This window comes from Lichenostomus cassidix, chromosome 2 (assembly GCF_008360975.1).
Source record: "Lichenostomus cassidix isolate B80296 chromosome 2, HeHo_3.0, whole genome shotgun sequence".
Lineage (NCBI taxonomy): Eukaryota > Metazoa > Chordata > Aves > Passeriformes > Meliphagidae > Lichenostomus > Lichenostomus cassidix.
In genome coordinates, this window is record NC_139482.1 from 100,366,955 (window position 1) to 100,390,903 (window position 23,949).

General features: G+C 39.9%; 1 protein-coding gene across 1 annotated transcript in view; it reads right to left on the reverse strand.

Moving 5' to 3' along the window:
- Window positions 1-23,949, reverse strand: part of RAB31 (RAB31, member RAS oncogene family) — a 59,704-nt gene that overhangs the window by 15,206 nt on the left and 20,549 nt on the right. The window contains exons 2-6 of the mRNA XM_085052537.1: window positions 18,648-18,727; window positions 16,462-16,543; window positions 6,924-6,995; window positions 4,703-4,809; window positions 582-691 (exon numbers count right to left, since the gene is read on the reverse strand). Of these exons, the coding sequence (XP_084908663.1) occupies window positions 582-691; window positions 4,703-4,809; window positions 6,924-6,995; window positions 16,462-16,543; window positions 18,648-18,727 (451 nt within the window). The remainder of the gene's footprint in view (window positions 1-581; window positions 692-4,702; window positions 4,810-6,923; window positions 6,996-16,461; window positions 16,544-18,647; window positions 18,728-23,949) is intronic.

Sequence of the window (23,949 nt, forward strand, 5' to 3'; positions counted from 1 at the left end):
GTCTGCTTGGAGCAGGAGGTCTTGTGAGGTCCCTTCCAGCCCCCAAGGTCCTTCCCACTCAATATCAGTGACCAGCACTGGAACCCCTGGAAGGCAAACTGAACAAGACCTTTTTTCTTCTCCTCATAATGAGTGCCAGTCTCATCATGTTTAGAGGGCCTGGAGAGAAATTTACCTGTTTGGGGTTTTTTTAGATGTATTCCACTGCAATGACTACTTTCTATTATCAATGCCCTCCAGGAGCATTTATCAACTTTTAAGTTTTTTGCACTTGATGATAAGATCAACAGTATTGCCTCTACAGCAGGCTTGGTCTGAAACAGCAGATGTGACCCAGGTCAGGATCTATATACAGATTTAGAAGGAACAGGCTTACCCTGTATCTACTATCTACTATGTTTTGCTCTGGTATATTCAAAGTTGTTCTTAGTTTACATCTGCATAAATAGCAGCCATACCACAGGCTCAGTGGGATTTATTGATGTCCTTGGGGAAGTAGTTTATAGACCTGAAACAGAATGCTATTTTCAGAAAACCTCTAAACAATCAAAATTAATTAATTAAACGGAACATCTACTTACTTATTCCTTGAAAAAGTTCTTCAATGTTAACAGCATTTTTTGCACTGGTTTCAACAACAATTGCACCTATAGATTCTGCATATTCTTTGGCATCCTTCATAGGAACCTCCCTGGAAATAAAAATTAAAACATTTACAAATAAAAGAAATCAAATTTTAAAAGAAGTTAATTCTAAGGAAAGAAACCCAAACAACCCCAAACAGCCTGATCAGAAAGCATTAATATGCTCTTCTTCTCTGTAAAAGCAGTCCTATCTTTCTTCATACGGCATTTAGATCATTATATTCACATATATCAAAATTTCAACAAAATTCATCAATCTGCAGATTTCTGGGACTTGCTGAATCCATGCCTTGAGAAAAGGAAGATAATTTAAAGAAAACCACATTTGTTTGTATTTTATATTTGACTGTGATAAGAAAAGCACCCTCCACACACCAAATGTTCAAACAAGATAGGGCACGACTGTTGTGGACAAAAAACAGTAAAAGCATCATATGGAGAAAGCAAGAAAACAAAAGCATTGGTCTTTGCAAGCAGAAAGGAAACAAGAGATTCTGAAATAAATATGAAAGCCACTGGCTTTGAGCACATCAGCAACAGCAATCTGTGAGTGGCAGTTCACTGGGGAAAGACACCATTCTGTGCCATTTCACCACAGTGACACCATCTTAAAATCACCAGTAGAACACCCTCATTTTGCAACCAATACTTCACATGTCAAAAGCTGGAGAATGCCATTTACAACATGCAAAAGACCTCTACTTTAAACAAGCAAGCCCCACGCTGGCCTTGTATCTGCCTGAGCCAGGTGGCAATGCTAAACCTGCCCATGTCTGCTGCTATCTGTAACCACCTCTACTCCTCATTTCTGAGCAATAGCAGAATCTGCACCACCTACTTCACCCCACAACTCCAATGTACCAATCCTGAGACTCCTCATACAATTTCTTCCCACTATGAGCATGTAAAGCACACCACTCAGCTTGGTGTCATCAGCAAACTGCTGAGGGTGCACCTGATCCCTTTGTCTGTGTCATTACTGAAGGTATTAAATAACACTGGTCCCAATACAGATCCCTGAGGGGCACCACTGGTGTCCATCAAGATTCTGAGCAGTTGATCACTACACTCCAGATGGGACAGTGTAACCAACTCCTTTTCCATCAAACAGTCCACCCTTTGAATCCATCTCCTTGCAGTTTAGAGAGAAGGATGTTGTAGGGAACCATGTCAAAAGATTGACACAAGTCCACATAAATTATGGAATAAAGAAATATTATGGATGCACAGAGTGAAGATTTGAGCATGAAGTTCTGCTGAATTCTCTTAACCAAGGACTTCCAGTGAACACACTTTGTTAAGACTTGGTGAACCACATTTTTAGGGAAGTGAACACCTCCTACCTGCTGTTAAAACTATTGTATTCTATTATGCTCAAAAAGAAGTATTACAGACACTTACAACATTTTAGCATTGAAGTTTCAGCTCCTGTCTTTGAAACTACTTTTTAATGACCTGTCAGAAGAACAGGACATGTATCAGAAGCAAGCCTATTCCTATTACTTAAAAGTAGGCTGAACATTCAGCAGTTCTAAGAGTTGAAAGTACTATAACAAAGATGAGGATTTATACTTGATAAAATTGTTTGCCTATCTGTAGAAAGTCCTTCAAAGTGGAGAAGAAATTTACTTCAACAGAGCACCAAGAATTGCTGATAGCCTATTAACAACATAGAGCAAAAACAGTGTGACCCTAAGTGTCCCAAATACATCTTGGCAGCTCAAAACCAAATTTTATATGCTAAACAAGGAGGGTCACATGGTCAATGACTATGAGAAATACATTCTATCCTCCTTACATTATCTCTTACACTCACAGAGATGGCAGAATCAAACCAACTTGAACTGGGTCAGCTTGACCTCTTTTGCATTTATTCATATTGGTCTTAAAAGCAGCTGTCTCTCTGATATCCAGCAAAACATCTGCCAAAAGCTCTACAAAACCAAGGAGAGATGCCAAAAATGCATACAAAGAACAGCTTGCTCCTGTGTGCTCACATAATCTTTTTTTAAAATTCTCTGTGCCCAAAGGCATGCGTATTTTCTACTCATTGGAAACAATCTGATAAATTGGTGACATGTTTCACCTAAAACCATTTTTACTGAAGTAAATCTGAAGACATGAAGCAGACAGAGAATGCATACAGCTGCACACATTGCATAAACAATCAGATTTCTGGAAGAATTGAAAATATGACATATAAGATAGCCTACTCTCTATTTTTCCACCAAAATCTCTTTAGCCCACTGGATAATTTCAGAAAGAAAAAAAGATTGAGGGATACAGAAAGAACAACTGCACAAAAAAATATTACCAGAACTATTTATAATTATGAAGAGAAACAAAGTCCTCTCCCATAAAAACCAAAAAGTTGAAGAGACATTAGCTCATGGAGTACAATGAGGACCATTCACACAACAAAATCACTTGAGCAAAGAAGAGCTATACTGGCTGAACAGGAGCAAGAATCGGATGATCAGCAATCATTAAACTACAAGTAGTGGTTAATAATATGGTGGGAAGATCACAGATCACAGTTGTTCTGTGAGGAACACCAGCACTTTCACAACATTTCTGGGGTGCAGGATTTTTCTTAAGTCTTCAAGCTGTCTCTGGTGCAACAGCATTTCCAATCTTGCTGGTTGGACGGCAAATGCTTCCAAAGCAGGAAGAGGGCTGTTCATGCATTCATTAGCAATTGTTGCCATTTGCCACCATCTCCAAACTTATCACCCTTCAGTTAATCCAGCAACTGTATTGCTGAGTACACTTGAGACATAAATTTAAAAGTGACTCTCAGGGCAACCAAAACCCCTGATTTGTGCTAACTAGGTTTTGGTTTTATTTTTATAATCATAATTTCCTCTTTTTTTCTCCTTCATATTTGGAAAGCTTTATTTTTGTCTTATAGGACTCAGTGTCACCATGTTGACCAGCATATCACAACACCATGTAGGTGTTGTGCCAATATATCTGTGTCCCTGATTCTTAGCCCAACAGAAACCAGTAGTTTGCCAGAATCAGGCAAACTGAAAAATTAGTTCACTACTTAGATATGCAGCGAGTTGCAGCTTTGTATTGGTTCATAGCTGACAGTGGCAGAAGGGAGAACAAAAACCAAAACCCCACAGAGGTCAAACCCCTGTGTAGGCCTTGATTCAATACAGCACTGCAGCACTTACTTGAAGTTACACACATGCTCCAGAGCTCTGGTGAATCCAGGCCAAAGTAATGATAACAAAACACATGGGGATGTATTTGAACAACCACGAGAGCCTATGAGGTCGTGAGAGGAGAGCATCAAATATGATCACTGAGTTTGTACTTGTAGGTGAAGCAAGAAATAACAGTCATGGACTGACACACAGAATCACTACTGCACAGCAGAATGTGCTTCTGTTTCCTGAAAGGACAAATGCAAATCCAAAACAGAGCTAACAAGCAGAAGAGCGATTCTAGCTTCACTCTCATTCCAAATAGCATCATCTCAGCTCTTATGCAGGGGTGTGGATGCAACCCTCCCCTTTTACCTAGGAGGTTCTTTGCTTCACAGAACTAACACAAGTTTTACTTGAGGTTATGTTACAAAAAAAACCCAAAAATACACTTTCTACATGCAGTATTATGAGATCCTTTCAGTTGTTGCAAAGTATAAGTTTTCAAAGTTCTGTGAATAATATCCTTCTAACTCTTGCTCACCCTCCTAGTTTTACATTGCTTATTTTGCTCATCACTTACTACATTCTGCACCTTCTAACTGAATGGAAGTGAGGGGGAAAAAAAAGAACACTCTTCCATTCCCAATGATTCAGGAAATAAAGGATGTAGAGATTGTACAAATACAGAGGAAGGGCAATAAAAGAGAGGTTAAAAAAATGTACATAATTCAGGTTGTGCTGTTGCTGTTGAGGTTGTGCACTGCTAGAATCGCTGATGTTAGTACAAGTGGCCAAAATTCTATACTATTACAACAATGAAGCAAAATTGTTACCTGAAGGAAAGAAACAATATAGTTACTGCAATACACAGCAGTGAAAACAACAACAAAAAAGTATTACCTGATATCAGAAAGATCACATTTGTTTCCAGCGATGGCCATAACAATGTTTTCAGGACCATGTTCTTTTAGTTCTTTCACCCATTTTTTCAAAGTATGAAATGAATCCTACATCAGAGAAATAACAAAATAAGCTACCAGCACGGTCTCTGCTGATGTATTTGCCTATTTTTTAATGCAGAGGAGCACAGCTTTGACAGTATTAATGCAATAATAATTATATAGATCACTGTCGCTGTTGAGCAGCTAGCAGAGTAATGAATGCATCAGTTCTCAGTGGCAAGAAGGAATGACCTTTATTGTTTTGATTTCATCACATATATAGAGTTCTCAAAAGTCACCCAGATTGGTCAGTCAGAAGCCTTCCCCCAGGCCTGATTGGCCAGGCCTGCACTGCCCAAGTTCTGGGACACTGTTCCAACAACATCCAAACTTTATCTTTATTCATAAAACACAAGAAAATTTCTCATGGGAAAAACCTGTGCTAGCCACAGATCACAAGACTGGAAGATCTTTATCTCTCTGTGCAATTTGCTTTTCAAGCTTTAGGCCATAAGACCTTTTTTAATTAATTCTCAAATTTGGATGCTTTTCTCTTTTCTACCTCCATTCCTCCCCACTTGAAAGTGGCACCAAAGATTAAACTTCCAGTGATGACAAACTTCACCAGCTCGTCAAGTAGCTACATTCCTTCACTTTTAATGGGACCTTCATTTGTCTAATTTCACTTCTGTCCAGTGGCTTCCCATCTCAACCACTGTCATATTTTTTTATAATATCCAGGAGAGCTTCCACAGTGATGTCCACCTCCCTGCATTTCCAAATCTGTGATCTGGTAAACCTCAATTTACTCATGAAACTGAAGAGAGAGGTGACAATTCACTTGGCTTTTTTCCCCTCCAAGCACAAAAAATCAAACTCTCTCTGATGCTACCCACCTTTTAATAGAAAATTTTCTATTTCTTTACACTAGAGAAGTAGTAGCATTAAGATCACACCTGTTCCTGGAGATTCTAATTATAATGGTTGAAATTATTACTGACAAAGTGAGCTCCCAAATATACCAGAAATAATTTTTCCCCTTAAGAAATGCACTTCAGAATTGTGTCTAAATATACAATAGCTGTATCAGTATCACTGAAGGTAGAGCACTATCAGTCGTTTGGAGACAAAAAATCCATTCTGCTTTAACGATTAACACTGAATTTTAAGCATCAGAAAGTGAAATATGCATTGACCTTCCTCTCCTATTTCCCCCTCTTTGTCCTGAGATCTGTTCCACATAAGCTTGGAGAAAAAGGCTGGCAAAATGAAACTTTATTCTTACAATATATTACGAGACCAACTGTAAGATACTGAAATCAAAAGTATCAAACCAGCACGATCCACTCTTCCTCGCCTTTTCCTGGCAAATTAGCAGTGGAAAACATCACTGCTCCAACAGTGACCACCACCATCAGTGACAGAACATTACACTAATGCACTGGGGAACCAAACCAGCCCTCTCAATCTAGAGGTAAATAATTCAATTGGCAAGAAAGGAATAAAATGCTAGTGAATTGTCCTGGCCATCCATCCATTAGCACTGCCTCTAACTCAGCTTTATCAGCAGGGGTTTCTTCCACAAGCAGTGAAAGAGGCATTCAGCTGTAATCTCCTAGCCTCCTCTGCCTGAGAAATGAGCCAGAGCAGTTTAGAATCTGAAAATACAATTTTCACTCCAAATGAATAATATTGAGACAAAAGCTCTTATTATTTCATTACCAGTTTCTAAATTAAGACATGAGTCCTGCAATACAAACATGAAATGATATGCTTAGATAAAAATAATTAGTTTTAAACTCAGTAATACGCAAACAAATTTCTACTCAGCTGATAAAGCTAACAGAGGCTTTTTGTAGTAAGAATTCAGCTCTACTCAGAGAACCTAGGTGGTGGTAGGGAGTATTACAGGATATTAATCCTGTCTATTTAGCCAGAGGAAATCCAAAGAAACTTTGACAAAATGCAGTCTCCAATCTTTTGTCTACATGAAGTCAAAACAACACAGAAGAAGGACTTTTTATTTAATGTTTTAAGGCAGTTGGACACCTCCACCCAGATCTACACAAACTATATATATACACCCCAAACAAATAAACTTCTGCAGTTGTGGAGTTTAACTCCAACTCAGGCCCAGGCAGAGGAATTAACCCAGACAAAAAGCATCCAGAAGGTGTTACCTGTTTGGTGATATCATACACTATCACCGCAGCTGCTGAACCTCGGTAGTACATTGGAGCCAAGGAATGAAACTGTTAAAACATAAACCCCAGACAAAAAGTATCATTAATTAGAATCAGAATTATCACACGCTTTGTCAGCTCACAAAGACTTGCCATGGCAGGACCACCAGCTTTCTTTCACCCCATAGAGAAAAGACCTTATCAGTGGTCACCCATCTCTCATTTTCCTTAAAAACAAACCAGCCAGACATCCTTTACCTCCTGCTGCTCTTCATCCCTCTGAATTTAGGCAATCAGCACTTACTGGTTCAATGCATCTTTTCCATTACAGGGCATGGACCCTGAGGACAAGTTTTGACATGAAGATCACCTTCACTTGGAATCTAACCCAACAGCATATGGACCCCTTCCCCTGGCAAACCACAGTCTTGCTTTGTGGATCTAAGACTGGATTCAGCTCAGGTTTTAATTCTATAAAACATTGCGAATTACTTGGATAAAATTAACTTGTTGGAAAAATCTGAACTCCTGTCTTGTTTACCTATCCTATACTACAGCACATATTTCAAAGAACATGGATTCTTGCAGTTACTCTTCAGCTTTTTGTTTCAGGGAAAACATTCTTGGGGGGAAAAAAATCAAGAAATAAATATGTTTGTTATAACAACTGAAGAACAGCATAATTTTCATAATTTACCAATGACTAAGCAGCTGATTTAGAATTTCAGCTTACAATTACAATTAGAGAAAGGAAGTTAAAAAAAGTCTTTCTGCTGACTCAACTAAACTTAGTCTCAAAAAAACCAAAAATAATCTTTCTTGGAAAATGCATTCAGTCTCACTATGCTCATACAGCCATTTTATAATTTTTTAAAGTTATCTGCAAAAGCTGCATATTAGGCTGCAGCTAATAACCGAGGTCAGCGCCTAAATCAAATACATTACTAGGGCAGGGTCTGAACCTCACTGCCCAGCAAACATGCACAGATCCACATGTTCCCCTGCAAACCTGTGCAGATTTACTGCACACATCTTCTCCCCAGAACTGTACTTTCTGACTGAGCCTTTACACCCAGCAGCCTCCACATTTCTTGCTGTTCCACGTGCAACATATCAGGCAGTTTATTTGCAATGCTGGTTCACTTGCCAGTTGGTAAGCTATTTATCACAGATCACACACACCAGCTCAAGGTCGGTGCTTTCTTTCCTAACAGTGTGGATGCACAGCAGCAGTGACAGATGGTCAAGTGCTGAAGTGTTTTGGGGAGCGAGGCAGGTGGGAGAGCTCATTAATAAGAGAAAACAGCAGGAAAGAGGATGAGAAAAGAAAGAGGAATCAGTCAAGAAGCGTGGTCTGAAGAAATGGGATCAGCCAAGATCCTGAGGGAGTTGGGTAGCTGTTTGCTTTCTGGGGTTTTAGTGTGTAGCTCTATTATATGCATGCTTAATGCAGTAAGTGCTTTCCAGAATTTTTAGGCTCCTAAATCACTACAGAAGTTTTCCATATGTTAGAACGGAACAGACCATTTCAGCTGGAATGGACCTACAAAAATCATGCAGACCAACTGCTTGATCAAGTCAGGCCTGGCCAAAAGTTAAAGCATCTTGTTGAGGGCATTGTCCAAAGCTTCTTAAACACTGACAAGCTTGAGGCACCACTTCAGATAACAAGAAAGGGTTTTTAAAAGTATGTTAAGAGCAGAGGAGATCAAAAGGAAACACTGACTTATTGCTTGTTTTGTGATTGCTGTGGCCAAGGCATCCCACCCACCATCACATCCCTCCCAAGCCCTACTTGAATCACTAATAACAAGTCTAGGAGGGCATCTTGCCTGGTTGGCTCACTGAGTGCCTGTGACTAGAATTTATCTCCTACAAACTTCAAGAACTTCCAAGCCCTTCTCCTCAATATAAGTGCTGTGTTAGAGTAGCCTGAAAGTCAGGAACCTTAACTGTGGAGGGTACCTCTCACCTTTCATGGTGTATGCACACTCCTCCCAGTCTGTAAACTCCTGGAAAAAACCATACATACCCTACACACATGCTGATTTCATCTTAATCTAGATTATATTTTAGTCTAGATTACACAGGATTAATGAATTTACAAAGACCTCTCAGATAACAGTAATCACACTTCACAGGAGCCATGCAGTTAAACTCACATACTTCAAATTCCTTCACGACTGGCCCTGAAAGCACACTGAGAAGCTGTACAACAGCTTGGGAATTTCTCTCCCTTTTCTTCTGACCAGCTGACAAGAACATTTCCCTTAATAGCTGTTTCACTGAAGAATATTGCCAGTGTTAGGGCAAGAAAGCAAAAATAAAAGTAATTTAAAGCAAACAAACAAGCAAAATTAACATAAAAATGCCCTTTGTCATTCTTTTATACAGGCTAATAAACAAACATGACAATACACTGTGTGCCAGTAACAAGAAATCACTGTTTTCTACAAGAAAACAGGAAAAGCCTCTTTGCAACTCTGAATGAAGTCAAGGGAGGCTGAAAAAATTTTAACTGCATGAGTTTCATGATATAATGATAGATTCTTAACAAATGTGCTTTATGAACATGAACTTTCCAATACCATGCAAATAATTATGTTTAATTTTCCTTTGAAATCAGTGCCTAAAAGCAAAGTCCTCTTGAACATTTTTCTGGCCTAATTAATTGGAAAAAGAGAGTTGCACCAAATTAATTAAAGGGATACAAAATACTAATCTGCACATTTTTCACCTGCCAAGGACCAAATGTGGGACAGATGCCCAAAACAAGTGACACACAAAAAAACAGCTCACAAAATTAAATCTCATGGGACTATCTTCTGTATTATAAATGACAATGTCTATAACCTTGATTTTATAGCTCAGTATTTCTGTATCCAGTAATTCCCAAGAAAATTAGGAGAAACAGGAGCAGTTTGAGATTTGCCATAAGGACAACTCTCCTTGAGAAGGGCCACGTAAAATGCTTGAGCAGCCACTCCCAGCTCTGCCACAGGGACACTCAGCTTATAGCCCCAAGCTTGCAGGGAGTCAGCCCCTCCATAACCCTCAGCCAAGAGCAGTGCTCTGGCAGATGTCACCCCTTCCTGCAGCCAGCAGCAGCTCACATCCCTTAGGGCTAACAGGAAAACACAGACCAGAAAGAAATGTCCATCGGCTCCTGTAATCACAAATAATCACACTCCTAACCTGTTTCAAAAGCTGAGCAATGGTCAGCCTAAAATAATTAGTTTTCTTTTTTCATTATACTGCTACAGGGACCACATTACTTTGACAATTAATAACATTCTGAATTCCTAATTACTAAATTACTTGTAATTTGCTTGCACCTTGACTTAGTAAAATTTAGGGATCACTGCTTGCCTTTAGCTGAAATATTAATATCGAGCAGCAAGCTTGCAGATTTAACTTTGCCAGTTTGCTATATCAGGTTCTTCCACTCTGAAGATGGGAGAAATAAGGGTCTAATCACCTTTCATTGTGTCTGGTCTAGCTTCAGTTCATCTTTCCTGACTGCTAGTGACCAGGTTTATATGCAGCATTATAGACATTGAACAGCCTTAACTGCACATCCCCTAACACCTTTCTCATGGCTGCATCATACTCACATGATCATCCTTTAGTTGGTGAATACATTCAGAAGTGGCTTTTCTCCAGCCCCCCCCCACCCCCCAAAAAAAAATTAAAACTCATCTAGAACTATACAGCACATATCTTTGTTGGGAGCAAAAAATACAAAGCCTTGGTACTTACACAACCAAACATCATCTCCACTTTCCACCTTCTAAACACTGGGAATATCTCCCATCTCTGTATAATGACTAAACTATCATTAGCAGCTCTCCTGCTGTAGGAATTTACAAGTCTCATGCCTGTCATTCAGTGTCCACAAAAAAGAGTTTGCCTATTTACAGATACTGACCAACCTCATCACTCATTAGTCCCATTTTGATTTTGAAGAGGTTGATAACAACTGGTGAAGCTGAGGTTGCTAAACCACACAGAGCAATGCTCAGGTTGTAGGGGTTTTGTGGTTTGGTTTTTTTTCCAATTTGACAGCCAAGCTGAAAGGATCACTCAAAATATAAATAAGAATCTTATTTCACCAAAGACATGCCAAAACCCAAAATCAATTACTTCCTGCAGACTCTGAGGACTCTCCTGCTTGGAGCATGCCCCACAGTGTGCTCCACACCTACAGTCACCTGAGCACTGCTGCAATGCTGACTGGGGTCATAGTGCCTTCTTCCTTGTGCTCCTCACCAGCACATCCACTCTGCACCTGTGGTTCAGCATCTCTGACACTAAGGAAGAAGTGAGGCCACGTCACTTTACCAAATATCCACTGAAAGCAGATCCCCTTTTTCTCTAAGAGTCTGCCTAGAAGCTGCCCAACCTTTATAGCTGTAGAGAAACCAATTTCAGTCTTACATGGTGCAAATGCAAGCTGAGCATAACCAGAGTTTTTCTCATTGACTCCAGAAGTATTTTGATATTCTGCAACCCCTCATTTGGCCATCTCAATGAAGTCAACAGAAGCTCTGCCCTTGCAAAGGACAGAAAGACAGAACCATTAAGGAATTTACCACCTATTTAAAAGTATATAGTATTTTGCTTTCTGCTTCCTGTGCATCTCATCATGGAGGGGTGTTTTTGGTCACAGATCACACTTTTCACATTTCCTCTTTACCAGCAGTAAAGAATGGGGAAGAAGAAAGGCCATCACATCATACTTGGAACAGAAAACCAAAATCAAGGGAAGACAATGTAAATCACACCTGAGCTGTGGCAGTGAAAGTCTCTTAATGCTGTCGAATGTAATGCTGATTTAGAAAGCAAAATAGAAGCCAAATAAATACTGAAATAAAAACTACCACTCCTCCTTGTTTATATACAGGCTGACAAATGCTGCTGAAGACAGTTGGGATTCATTCAATCTGCCAGGCACACCAGGGAACATTAATTCATGTCAGCAGCTCTTTGCACCATCCTGTGGTGCTATACCCCGGGACTGGCACTCTGCCACAGCAGGGCTGCCTCTTCCTCTTCCACAGCCAAGAGGGAAAAAAGCAAAACCAAAACCAGGAACTGCAACCACCATCTAACTCCTGTATTTGGTTGCTTTTACTATTCTAGACTGCAAAGAACATCACCTGCTCTTAGTGCAAAAGGATTATAATTCTGCCTGTAAGCACAGCTGGAAAGGATAAGGGTGCACAGACTAAGCAGAATCACACCAGTGCTCAGCAAGTGTCACACACTTTGAATTCAGCTACGATTTTCCTACACTGTGCCTTCTCAAGCACCTGCAGGTGCACAGCAGCACAAGATTTGCTTCCTGACAGCTGCAATCATTTGACTAAATTTCATTCCTTTTCCTACGAAGCTGCTCTCTGACAACATACATTGCATCTAAGTGGCCAAGACCAAACCACTGGCTCCTCTTGAGGATAGAGATCCTTATTCTTTCTTTATCTGGGTGCCACTAATGGCAAGGACAGCCACAGCCTCTGGCTCTGCTACTCTCTGGCATGTGCAGGCAGTGTCATAGCCCTGCAACTTCCTTCCCCTTCCCATAACACACCTACACTTTCTGCACTCGTATCTTGAACATACATCAGTCCCCTCGCTCAGCAGGCCATTCCCACACCTCTGCAGGGATTTTGGGTGTCCTATTTCTCCTGCCCTTGGCTCTTCCTGCCAGGCCACACCCACAAAGCCCCCTCAGTGCTGTTCCAAAACCCACCTGAAGCCCACTTGCCCAAGTCTGGGCAGTTACATGCCCAGCTCCTGTCACCTTCAAGGCAGCGGCTGCCACCAAACAGAAAATTTGTGGTGCTACAGAGAGAAGCAAAGGCAAAACCCAAAAGCATTAAACAGATTATCCTGACACACGAGCTTCTCAAATAGGGAGGGATACAAAATTCCTGACATTCTCAGCTGGCAAAGATCAAATGGGAAAAAATGTTATGCATGAAAGCCACTTTCAGATACCATTTAGCATTCATTTTAAGAGCTTGAGTATTTTTCCTTACATGATTGAAGGCTGAAATTCCAGTTCTCAGGATTTGCAAGCTGAATAAATCAGGAAAGAGCTGCCTGTCTCTGATCTGCAGGTATTTTTTGCTAATTAAATTGAAGATTAAATATAAAGGTATGGATATGCATATAAAAAATGAGCCTTTTTCCAATGTCTACAAATTCTTTAACTGAAGAGAGAAGAATTCCAACATTTTAGGATAATCTTTTAAAGATATTTTAAATAAGCAGAAAACAAATTTTGCAACATCACAGGAGTGACCTGTGCTTAGCCCTTCTGAAGTTCACCATCATTAAACAAATGATGCAAAAGACACGACACCAAAACCACAGCACACCATCAAACTACACATGCTACAAGTCTGTTGAAAGAAACACATTTTGTTAAGAAAAACACACTCACATGCATCCCTTCAATGATTTACCATGCTTTATGCTCACTCTGAAAATAGTAAAAATAACATATTCACTTGCTAGCTGTGATGCTACTTGTGCTCTCAGACACTACCAAATCACCTGTCAACACTTGCAGCATGCAAGAGGTATCTCACTGCAGGGAGGTCCTCACACCACACTCAGTGAAACACCCCCACTCTGACTGAGCTGTGGGAGACCATCAGAGCCACCTTTATAACACCACAGAGCAAAATTCAGGCTGTGTCTTGCCTGCAGAAATAATTCCAGTCATTGATAGATGGTGTTGTGACACTGCCTCTGAATCACCAGGACAACTACTGCCACTCAGAAAAGAGGGAGCTATAAAGAGCTGTGGACGTGTCATCAGTCAGCCTTTTCCTGGAAATGGAGAAGGTTTAAAAACAAAAAAAAAAAAAAAAGCTCACAACTCAGGGTAATTCCTATAGAGCTTTAAACTGGGCTCAAGTAATTGAAGTTTCTTCTATTAAACAAAATTAAAAGTCCCAGAGTTCAACAAGGTAAATTTTAAAAGGACAGAGATAAATTTTCCTGCCCTAGAAACATGGCCCTCAGACTCCCTGACTGTTTGCTACAATATTCCTCAGCTGGCAAAATGGAAAGCTGGCAGCCACCCAAGGTATTCAAACAAAGCATTGTAATTAGAAGCTACTTAGGGCACCCTGAACCAAAATATATGCTAATAAAAACATCATTAACTAACTTGTGAGGAGACTCCTCTTAGGGGGGGGAACCTTTGCTAACAACAACATAATTGTTGGGCATGTAAGTCCCAAAGTCTGTGGCAACAGTTTGAAGCTAATGGGGAAAACGTGAGATAGCAGGGAAAGAAGTGACATTTGGGAAATACTGGTGTGGAGGGAAAGCAACTGTGAAGAAGAAAATAAAGTGAGTTTGCTGGATAGCACACCAGCACAAAGCAACTAGGTCCACAGAGACCAGTACTTAGGCACAGAAAACAGGAGGATTTTGTGAAGTGTGCTGCCAGTTTGTTTCTTTCTAGTCAAGAAAAAGGGAAAGAAAAAAACCACAAGATAAAAGGATTAAGAAGCTCTCTCTCCTTTTGTAATCAAGTACAATGTGAATTTTTCACCACAAGCCACATACTCCTCTCCAGGGTCTCCTCCTAAGAAGCACACTCATCATTCACCCCCACCAAGGATCTCATAGAAAGGCTTTTAATCTGTTTTCTGCTGCAGTATTATGATTCTGCAGCACTGACTCCAAGTTAGCAGTTTCCCAGAGAAAATCACGAACAGGGAGGCAAAAACTCAAGAAGCATCATGTGTTTAGCTGTAAAATAGGAATGTTCTAGGACAGAGAATGACCTGGACCAGTATGGACCTCACCTTGGGAAACTTGCCTGCCTCTGTAGCTTGCACTCAACACCAATGAACTTTGTTTACTGTATCACTCCAGTTCCTAGTCCTAGTGAAGGACTGGGAAGACATTGTGCAAACACAGAATAAAAAGATGGTCCCTGGGCTAATTCATAATTACTAATTAATGAAAACCTGTAACATGACTTATCTGTAATAGATTCTAAGCAATCTAACAAAATTTGTGGTGCTCACTGCTCACCACTGTTTGATACACACACACACACACACATACACACACACAAAAAAAAGGAAAGCAGATGTTTGAAAAATGATGAGCTAAAAAAATTGAGAGGAAACATAAGGGACTAGTTGGGAAGGATGGATTTTGTGTCCAAGAATCACAGATTTCCTGCCTCAAATGAGGCATCATTTGTTTCAGTAAATAGGAATATTACTTTTCACCTACTTTTGAAAGAGCTTTGAGACTCTTTAGACTACGTAGGAAAATAGATTAATACTTACATCAAAATTTAACTAACTGAGTTTTGTGTGTAATGTGCTAAAAGGAAAAGAAAAAGCAAGGAGAGCAGAGCAGTGGAGGGAAAAGAGAAAGAATAGGCAAGGAAACTGAAACCATGGGAAATAAAACTGAACTTTTGCTACCTCTTGCAATAATTAGTCAGTTATCAGCTCCAGACCACACAGAAATGGAACAAACAAGATTCAAGGGAAGGAATTAGGCTATACTTCAAATATGTTTTTCAAGGTCCATTTTCCCATCATAAATAACATGCTGAATTGCTATGAGCCAACAGATTTCATCAGGGACACTTTACATCATGCTGTGCACTGTAAATAAAAGCACAAACATTTCCTGCACTTAACAGCAAAAATCTCCTCCGCCCATAATTCACATACAAGGTATGAAGAATACAGTGGGATGTATCTGGACTGACATCCCAGCCTCTGTAAGCACCTCATTTTATCCCAACCTAACATGAGCATAGATACATTTTCCTATGAGGACATGCTGTGCCATTTCACAAGTTTGAAGATGTTTTAGAAGTGTGCACAGGTTTTTCCATTTCTCTCAAATTTGTCAAGACAAATGTGGGCATATATTAAAAGAAACCTACAGCTCTACAATGTATTACTGCATACTACTGCCACTGAGGCTATTAAAAGAAAAAAAAATCAACTAAACTTACATACAGTCAAGATGAACTAATGCCCAAAAATCCATTATGGCTTTTTTTTTTTTTTTTTTGTTGAAAAGTCAAAGGAAAAGCTGCCTTGCCTATATTCAATGTCCCAATCCAAGACAAACCCAGAGTCACCACCTAAGTTCACACCATCCACCAGCCCACGGGCTGGAAGTCAAGGTCTTTCCAATGCCAATGAGAGCTGCCACACACAAACCTGATGAAACCAGAGGGGAGCTGGAGATCATGGGACACTGATCCAGCTGCCTTGGGGAAGGCAGCTGACAATTCACACCATGGTTTGGGTTTTTTTTTAAGTAAGTGATATGGTCAGTCTGTCTGCATTTTCCCCATCCATGAAAAGGGAACCTACACACTTGGTGCCTGCTGGCCACCTGCCTTACAGAGCCTTGCACAGATTCAATAGGTTTATACTCACAAAGTCTTCTGAAGATGAAAGGTTTAGAAAAAGTACATCAACACATTAAGAAGGACCAGGATAATAAAAGGATTCTGCAAACTAACACTCACCCGTTCCTGACCAGCTGTGTCCCAGATCAGAAATTTATGAAGCTCATTCCCACATGGCACAGTTTTGGTCATGAAGGATGCTCTGAAAAGAAGGAAGAAAGAGAAACTTGTAACATAACTGACACTCTGAATATGCAACATATAGACCTTAGTGAGTTCTGCTGGATCAGGCTGCATGTGGGGAAAAACTCTAAAACCTTGATAAAATACCTGCAGAAGTAGAAGTCTCCCTTTTCTCAGGGCATATGTTACCTATAGATGTATTTTTTAAAAGAAGGGAAAAACCTCAGAAGTTCAGAGGGCATTTGCTCATGGGTTCAGGAACACAAATGCTCCTGCCATTTACACATGGCTTCTGTTGCTTGTTAGCTCCATCTTCTTGGTGATACAGACCCGAGAAAACAGCAACAGACATCATCCACCACTTTTCCCTTTAACATGAGACTGGATCACCAGGAACAGAGAAGTCACCTGCTGGAATGCACGTGGTAAACAAATGCAAGAAAGTTGCTCTCCCTTTCAGCTGGGATGAAGTACTCTTTGTAGCTTATTTTCCATAGGAAATGAGGTATGTCTATGTTTCCAATGTATTTTCTTTTAGGAAAAGAAAGTTACAAACTCATAGGCTTCTTCTGTATTACAGCAGTTCATGTGAGAGCTGGTAGGAGAGACTGCTTAATTCTGGCAGATTTCTATTTTCCTCATCCTATCTGGGTACTGCTGAACCATTTTTGTTGTGATAACATTTTTCCTGGCTTGTAAAGATGCATTTGATACAATGCCCTGTTGTTACACAAGCACTGAAGGACATCAAATGACATATGACTGAACAAAACACTTCCTGAGAATGATATACCAGAGTTCTCCTCTACATCCACCAGCAAACTGCTTGAATTTAACAATGCTGCATTGCTTATCAAAATACTAACTAAGAAAAAAAAGCAGCATTTCTTTGGTTGTTTTCAGGGTGCATGCTCTCAGTTGTCACTCTCCTTCTCAAAGCAACAAGAAACACTTCACAGCTTCAAAAATGGGAACTTTATAGATCCACAGTGGCTACCGTTGATTGCAAGGATTATACATTTAAAGTAGCTGAATCATTTGGAAGGAAAAAAACCCTTATCTGTGCAGACAAATAATATCACCCGTGTGAAGCTAGCCTTCACATTTTAATCTTCCAATGGAAAGAAAAAATCCCTTTAGTTTTCATAATCATGTTAACAGAGGAAAATTATTTTCCAGTTTGAGCAGAAGGCATTTACTTAAGCAACAACAACTGCTTGGGGAAAAACACTGCTAACAGTTTATAAGTAAAAAGCACTCAAGTTGCCATCAATTCCTTCACTGCAAACAAGTGTCCTTCACCCAGTAATTTTATTCAAGACATGCTTCCTTTCTCTCTGTCCATTTTTCTCTATTCAGTACATTCAGGAATCCAAAATTGTTGTGGAACTTCTACCTGCAGCTTCCAGCTGAGACTCCTTCACACACTGAAAGGCAGAGCTTCAGAAGGTACTGCCAACCCTCTGAACAACACACAGCAATCAATATCAATCCTTCACAGATTACTTGAAACAGATCTGACACAGATCAGCCCTTTCTCCCCAAATTACTCCTTCTGTACATTCCATATTATATTCCTTTCCCATAAGAGATCCATAACAATTTTCCAGGTAGAACTGGATTTGGAAGACTTGTCCCTAAGATACTAAAAGAAAAAAAAATCTGAATTAAAATTTGCTACAGGACTAACAGGATTCTGATGGTCAGATACACGGAATTTTAGTAGTTTTTAAAGAAGAAGTATAAATTAATTATACTTGGTTTAAATTGCATTGTCCCTATTTTAAGAAAGGGCAATGTGGCACATCCTAAACTTAGACAAAAGTACATCCACACATGGGAACAGACACTGTCCATTTTCCAGCCCAGCCTACCAGGACACTCAACAAAGGTGCTTTAAGGGCTTCCCATGGTTTTCCTACCATTACTCAGCTATGGGATGACCTGGTCATTGTGCAGATCACACCCTCTTGGGTCATGGGCTTTGGGCTTTTGTCTTGTCAAGAGCTTCCCACTTTTAGACTGTGTTGGCTGTAAGACCTTAGGACTTAAATCACTCTAGGATCAGATCTGAAACCTCATTGACCAATGAAAACCAAAGTGTTATTATGTGTGGTACTTACCCAATAGTAGGACTAATATTATGATCAAAGTGGTCCTGGACAAACCGACAAACGATGCTCGATTTCCCAACCCCCGTATCCTGAAAATCAAAGAAAGCATGATAGTGAGTCATGGAGTCCTAGCTAGAAGACCCTAGATTTTAATACTTCACCTGATTTAATTTCAAGAATTAATATTTGACTCTTTCTTCCTGTCCTGTGGCAAGCAGGGCACATTACACATTTCAGAAGAAAAGTGAGGACATGGCTTATCCTTTTCAAACATCAGGATTGGGAATGAAGCTCCCTGGGCCCTCTTCCCAAGACTCCATTCTCTCCAACCCTTCTACTTCATTGGGGGGAGTTTATATTCTTGTTGCAAGGACTGCAGTCCATCCAGCATAGCCATTTATTTGTAAAAGCAATCCTTGTGCTTTCCAACACACAATGCATTACCCAGCAGAGCCAGAGAAACAATTTCATTCAGACCTGTTGCAAGGGCAGCCCGAGCAAGCTTCCAAAGCTGACTAGTAACACCAACATTTTAGCACTCTGACAGCACTGAGGTAGTGGAAATAGCCTTTTCATGGCAAGACAAACAAGCCTGCTTGGTGGAAATTTTGCAGAGACTTCGGGGGTTTTGAAAAGGTAGAATCCAAAGATTTGGATCCCCAGAGATGTGCAGCTCACCCTGTGCATGCCATGTTAAGAGGACTGCAGTGAAACAGCATTACTTTAAATGCAACACAGCTTACTTTCTACACTGCAACATGGCAGGCTAATTCCATCTGCAGGAATAGTCTTTTCTTTTCTTCTTCTTTATTTTTTATCACACACCCCATCAGTAAGGAAAAATAACAGCACTACAACACTGGAATAAAATTCAAAATAACCTGAAAGGGCAGGAGAAAACTTGAAATTGTGGAGAAATACTATTTTAGGCATTTAAGATATAAGCAACTTCCCTAAAATGCAGCATTTTTCAGTCTGTCTCTGGTTTTGCTCAAAGCCTTGGATGGTAGGTAGAACTTTAATTATACAGGGAATTATCAAGGAAGAGGAATAACAATATTGCTATGTCTTCCACAGAATTGCAAAGAGCCTCCTTAGAGACAAAAAGGATGCCAGGAAATCGATCCTGACCTTTCCAAGACATTAACAATGACAGCCCAGGGTCCAATCTAACTCATTAAACAGTCAATGGAAAGTTTTCTAATAATTTCATTGAAATTATTGCAGAAGTACCAGATTGTACCTGGTAGTTTCATTTGTAGCCACATTTTAAGATTGCTAATTTACACAAAACACTTGAAAAATGCCAAGACAAGACAATACAGTTAGTTAACAGCACTACACACATAACTATGTATTTAAAAAAAAACCCAGCTTTTGCCCACACATAACTACATATTAAAAATAGCACTTCTGCTTCTCCTATAATCAATTTTGCAATGTTATCTTCTTTTCACACAAGAAAAAGAATGCCTGTATTTACATTTCCTTTCACCATGCCTACATGAAACTGTATTGTCACGCCAAAGTCTTTACACACAGCACTTAGTAGAAAACCATCACTGAAACTCTCATATTTAATTCCAAGCTGTCCTTAGTCAGCTTAAAAGCCATAATAAATGCTCATGCTACACAGACAGTTGTTTATCTACTCTGTTCAATCAATAGGAAAAAAAGATCAAAGAGAGGAGCAGTGTTTAAAACAGCCCTGTAGCCTTTGATCAATAGCAGTAACGCATCCTGTTACTATTCCCAAATTTTGCCTTCATTATTGATTCCAGCTGACATCGCTGCATAATTAGAACACTAGGATGGCAGAACATATTAAAAAAAAATAAATTAAAAAACCCCCTTGCCCTGAAATTGAGGATCTAATTGTTACTCCAGATTTTAAATGGTGTAGAGCAGTCAGAATTACCACCCACTGGTTGCAAGGAATTACATTTCCCTCTTGTGGGGGCAGCATTTCTGCCACTGTGTTCCAAACTAGACATTGACTCTGGGGACCTGACGATGCTTTAGTTTCATCTGCTTCCTCCAGCTCCCCTGACAGGTCACTCAGAATGGCAACTGCAATTACAAGAGGAGCCTGGTCTCTGGCAGGGATGTGACATCTACAAGCATGGATTAAAGCTTAGCTCATTCTCCTGAAATGTCTTCATCTTTCAATTCGTGGCTCTTACTAATGTTTTGTGATAACGTTAAAGGACCTTTCAGAGTTTCCACTGCTCTCACATCTCACCATGAGCACAGCTAAACTTAAGCACATGCCACCAGAAGCTGAAAGGCATTCTTACACTTTGCTCCTGGGCTTGCTTGCACTACCAAGAGGGCTAAATTTACCCCTCGAGTAACTGGAGTGAAACCTATGGATTTGGACCACAAGTGAAGCTGGTTTTAGGACGAGCACTGCTGCAGCTAGTGGCTGGTGCTTTCCAGGAGCCAGGCAATTTATTACACCAGGGGGGCTCAGCTGAAACAAGCACTCCCAGCTTCCCTTCTGTTGCCTGGAGGATGCAAACCACCATCTACCAGAGTATAATTAGAGCACAGAGGGGAAGGAAGTAAAACAGAAAAAGCTTCCTACTTAAGGCAGTGATTATCATTCCATCACGGGATTTAAAACAGTTTTCAGTCCACGTTTCTGAAAACTGTACTGACACCCATCAAACAAGACATTCACCTGCCTGAAAGCAGAGCAAATGCTGGTGTATGAACACTACAGAACGACTTGAAAGCAGCTAATGAGGCCTTAACTTTTACTGACAACAGGGAACTATCTTTCAAGTCTCTCACAGAAGACAAGGAAAGCAGTGTTGTTGCTTCAAGGGAGTTGAAAAAGAGTTTGCTTCTCAGTACTCCACTGAAATTAAACCTCCTTGCTAAGGCTGTATAAACCTTTCCTGCAACCATCTGCTTTGTACTTTACTATATGGTCTTCCTCTACATAAATCCATTTTTCTAACATCTGATGGGGATGATCTCCCTTGTTTTGTTCTTTTTTCTTCAAAGGATTACAGCACATTTATCAAGCCACATGCCTGGGTAACATTCAGGCATACAGGTGACTGACTTTTCCAATTCTCAAAGTTCTGCTGTTACAGCCTCTAATCTGTTTTTCTGTTTTGTTTTACCCGATGTTGGTGCACATATAACATCAAACATACACAGAGCTATAACATCTTGGCTCATGCAAAAGGTCACGGTGGCACTGAGCAGAGTGGATTGGACAAGTTTCAGGAACTGAAAACATGACCTCAGGAGTTATGTTGCACTTCAAGGAACAGATCCTGCGATTCCTCAGAAAAATTCTCATCCACAGGAAAACCAAGGGTTTCACCACTATACTCACTGAGTCATCATGATCAAGAGCATACCAATCCATGAAAGAAGTGGCAAGAAATGAGTAAATATAAAATAATTACTGTGAATCAAGGTGCTCACCAGTTACCCAAGGAACCAACTACGTTTCACTTTTTGCCTTTTCTTCTTAATAAGCCTCCTAGCATGCTTACAAAATATCAGTTATAACCCACATTGTAGCGAGATAAGCAAAGTGGGTGGGGTGGGGAGGAAGGAAAGGAGCAGAAATGTAATTCAGAGTAAGTGAGCCACTATTACTTCACCAGAATAAGTAGCTACAGCTTCAGAATCTCACCCTGGTCAGCAAAATGGATTCAAAAATCTGAAACTGTATCAGATGTTTCTGATAAATAGAAGGAACTGATGCAAGCATGACTAATTCCAGATTTTTACACTTTAACCCTGGAAAATAGATTCTCTGTTCTTTCAAAATCCCTAAACCAGCAGATTTAGGAATGAGGATTTTAAGAGCACCAGAATGGAGAGCAGAATGCCACTGAAAACAGTGCTTCCACCCACACTCCTGCTCCCAAGGAACCACCCCCCTTGGCTCTCCTCAGCTCTCATTACTGTAAAGGAGATGAGACTGTATTTCAAGCTAGCAGCATTACAGGATGCTGGCAACTAATTTGCAGGCAAACAACAACTGAACTGCTCATTTGTTCTGGCTGATTTGCAGCAGTTTATAGGAAGATTTAAAAGAACAAAGCAAAAGCAAATAAAGTTCAATATGAGCAGTATATTAAAAAGGAAAACCATTTTCCCATTACAAATAGGGAATATTGATACATTCCTCTGTGTATTGTTCCAAATGCATGTATCCCAGCAGACAAAAACTAATGCAGAAAAATTTAATTATTTAATTTAAATCTGGATGTCTCATTTATATCTTTGCACACAGTGCCTAGTCCTCCAAGCACTTTTCCAAATTGGAGCAAACTGCAGTACCTTGAAAACACATCCTTGATTAGGCTGTTAGTTTTTAGCCTTGATATTACAACAGCTTTTAACAGATAGAGGGTCAAGCCCTATTGTGCTGAGTAAACTAATCTCTTCATGTAGTTTGTTTTTTTTTTTTACATCTGAAATGGAATAAATACTGAATTCACAAAAAAAAATCCACACGTGTAGAGACTGATGACTAACAGCAGCCCTATAATTATGCACACTGCTGCAAGAGCTTTTTTAGTCTCAACTATGCAGCCTTTCTGTGCTATGTTAACACACAGGGCTTCTTAAATATGTGTAAAATTAGATCAACAATACAAAAATCCCTCTACGACTCTAGGATTTTGAAAATACAAACAAAACAAGAACACTAGACAGCACTTCACGTGAGGAAATGGCACCCTAAGAATGAACATACTGAAGAAACTGCCTTCTGTCCTTCCACTTGCAAAGTAAGGAAAAAAAAGAAAAAAAGAACATCTGGCTTGTAACTACCACAGATCTCATGACTAACTTCCCATTTCAGCTTTAAAGAAAGGTTGAGATACCCTGGAGACAGGCACCACCAAAATCTGCATTGAGAAGCAATGGAGAACTGACCTCTGTATAAACAGGGATCTGACACACAGCTCCTGCAGAAGGAAGTTTTCTCATCAGCTTGAACAAAGCCAGGATTAAATCAAATTTACAATCTGAATTTATAAAAATGTTTACAAATTAAAAATGTCTGTCCCTTCAAAACATTTCTCACAATAACTAAGAGTCACTGAGACATGCAGGTCTCATTAAATCTGATAGGGCTGAACATGAATGAGTCTTACAGATCAGAAGAAGAATGAGCCCTAGCAACCTTGAAGGTATTAATACTAAGTGCTCAAAAATCCCCAGGTAAAGAAGATGTTATTTCAAAAATAATATGAGAAACATTTGCACCTTACAAGTCTTCAACCCTTCTCATAAGCAAGAAACTGATCCCACAGCTCCTGTGGCTTCCACCAAA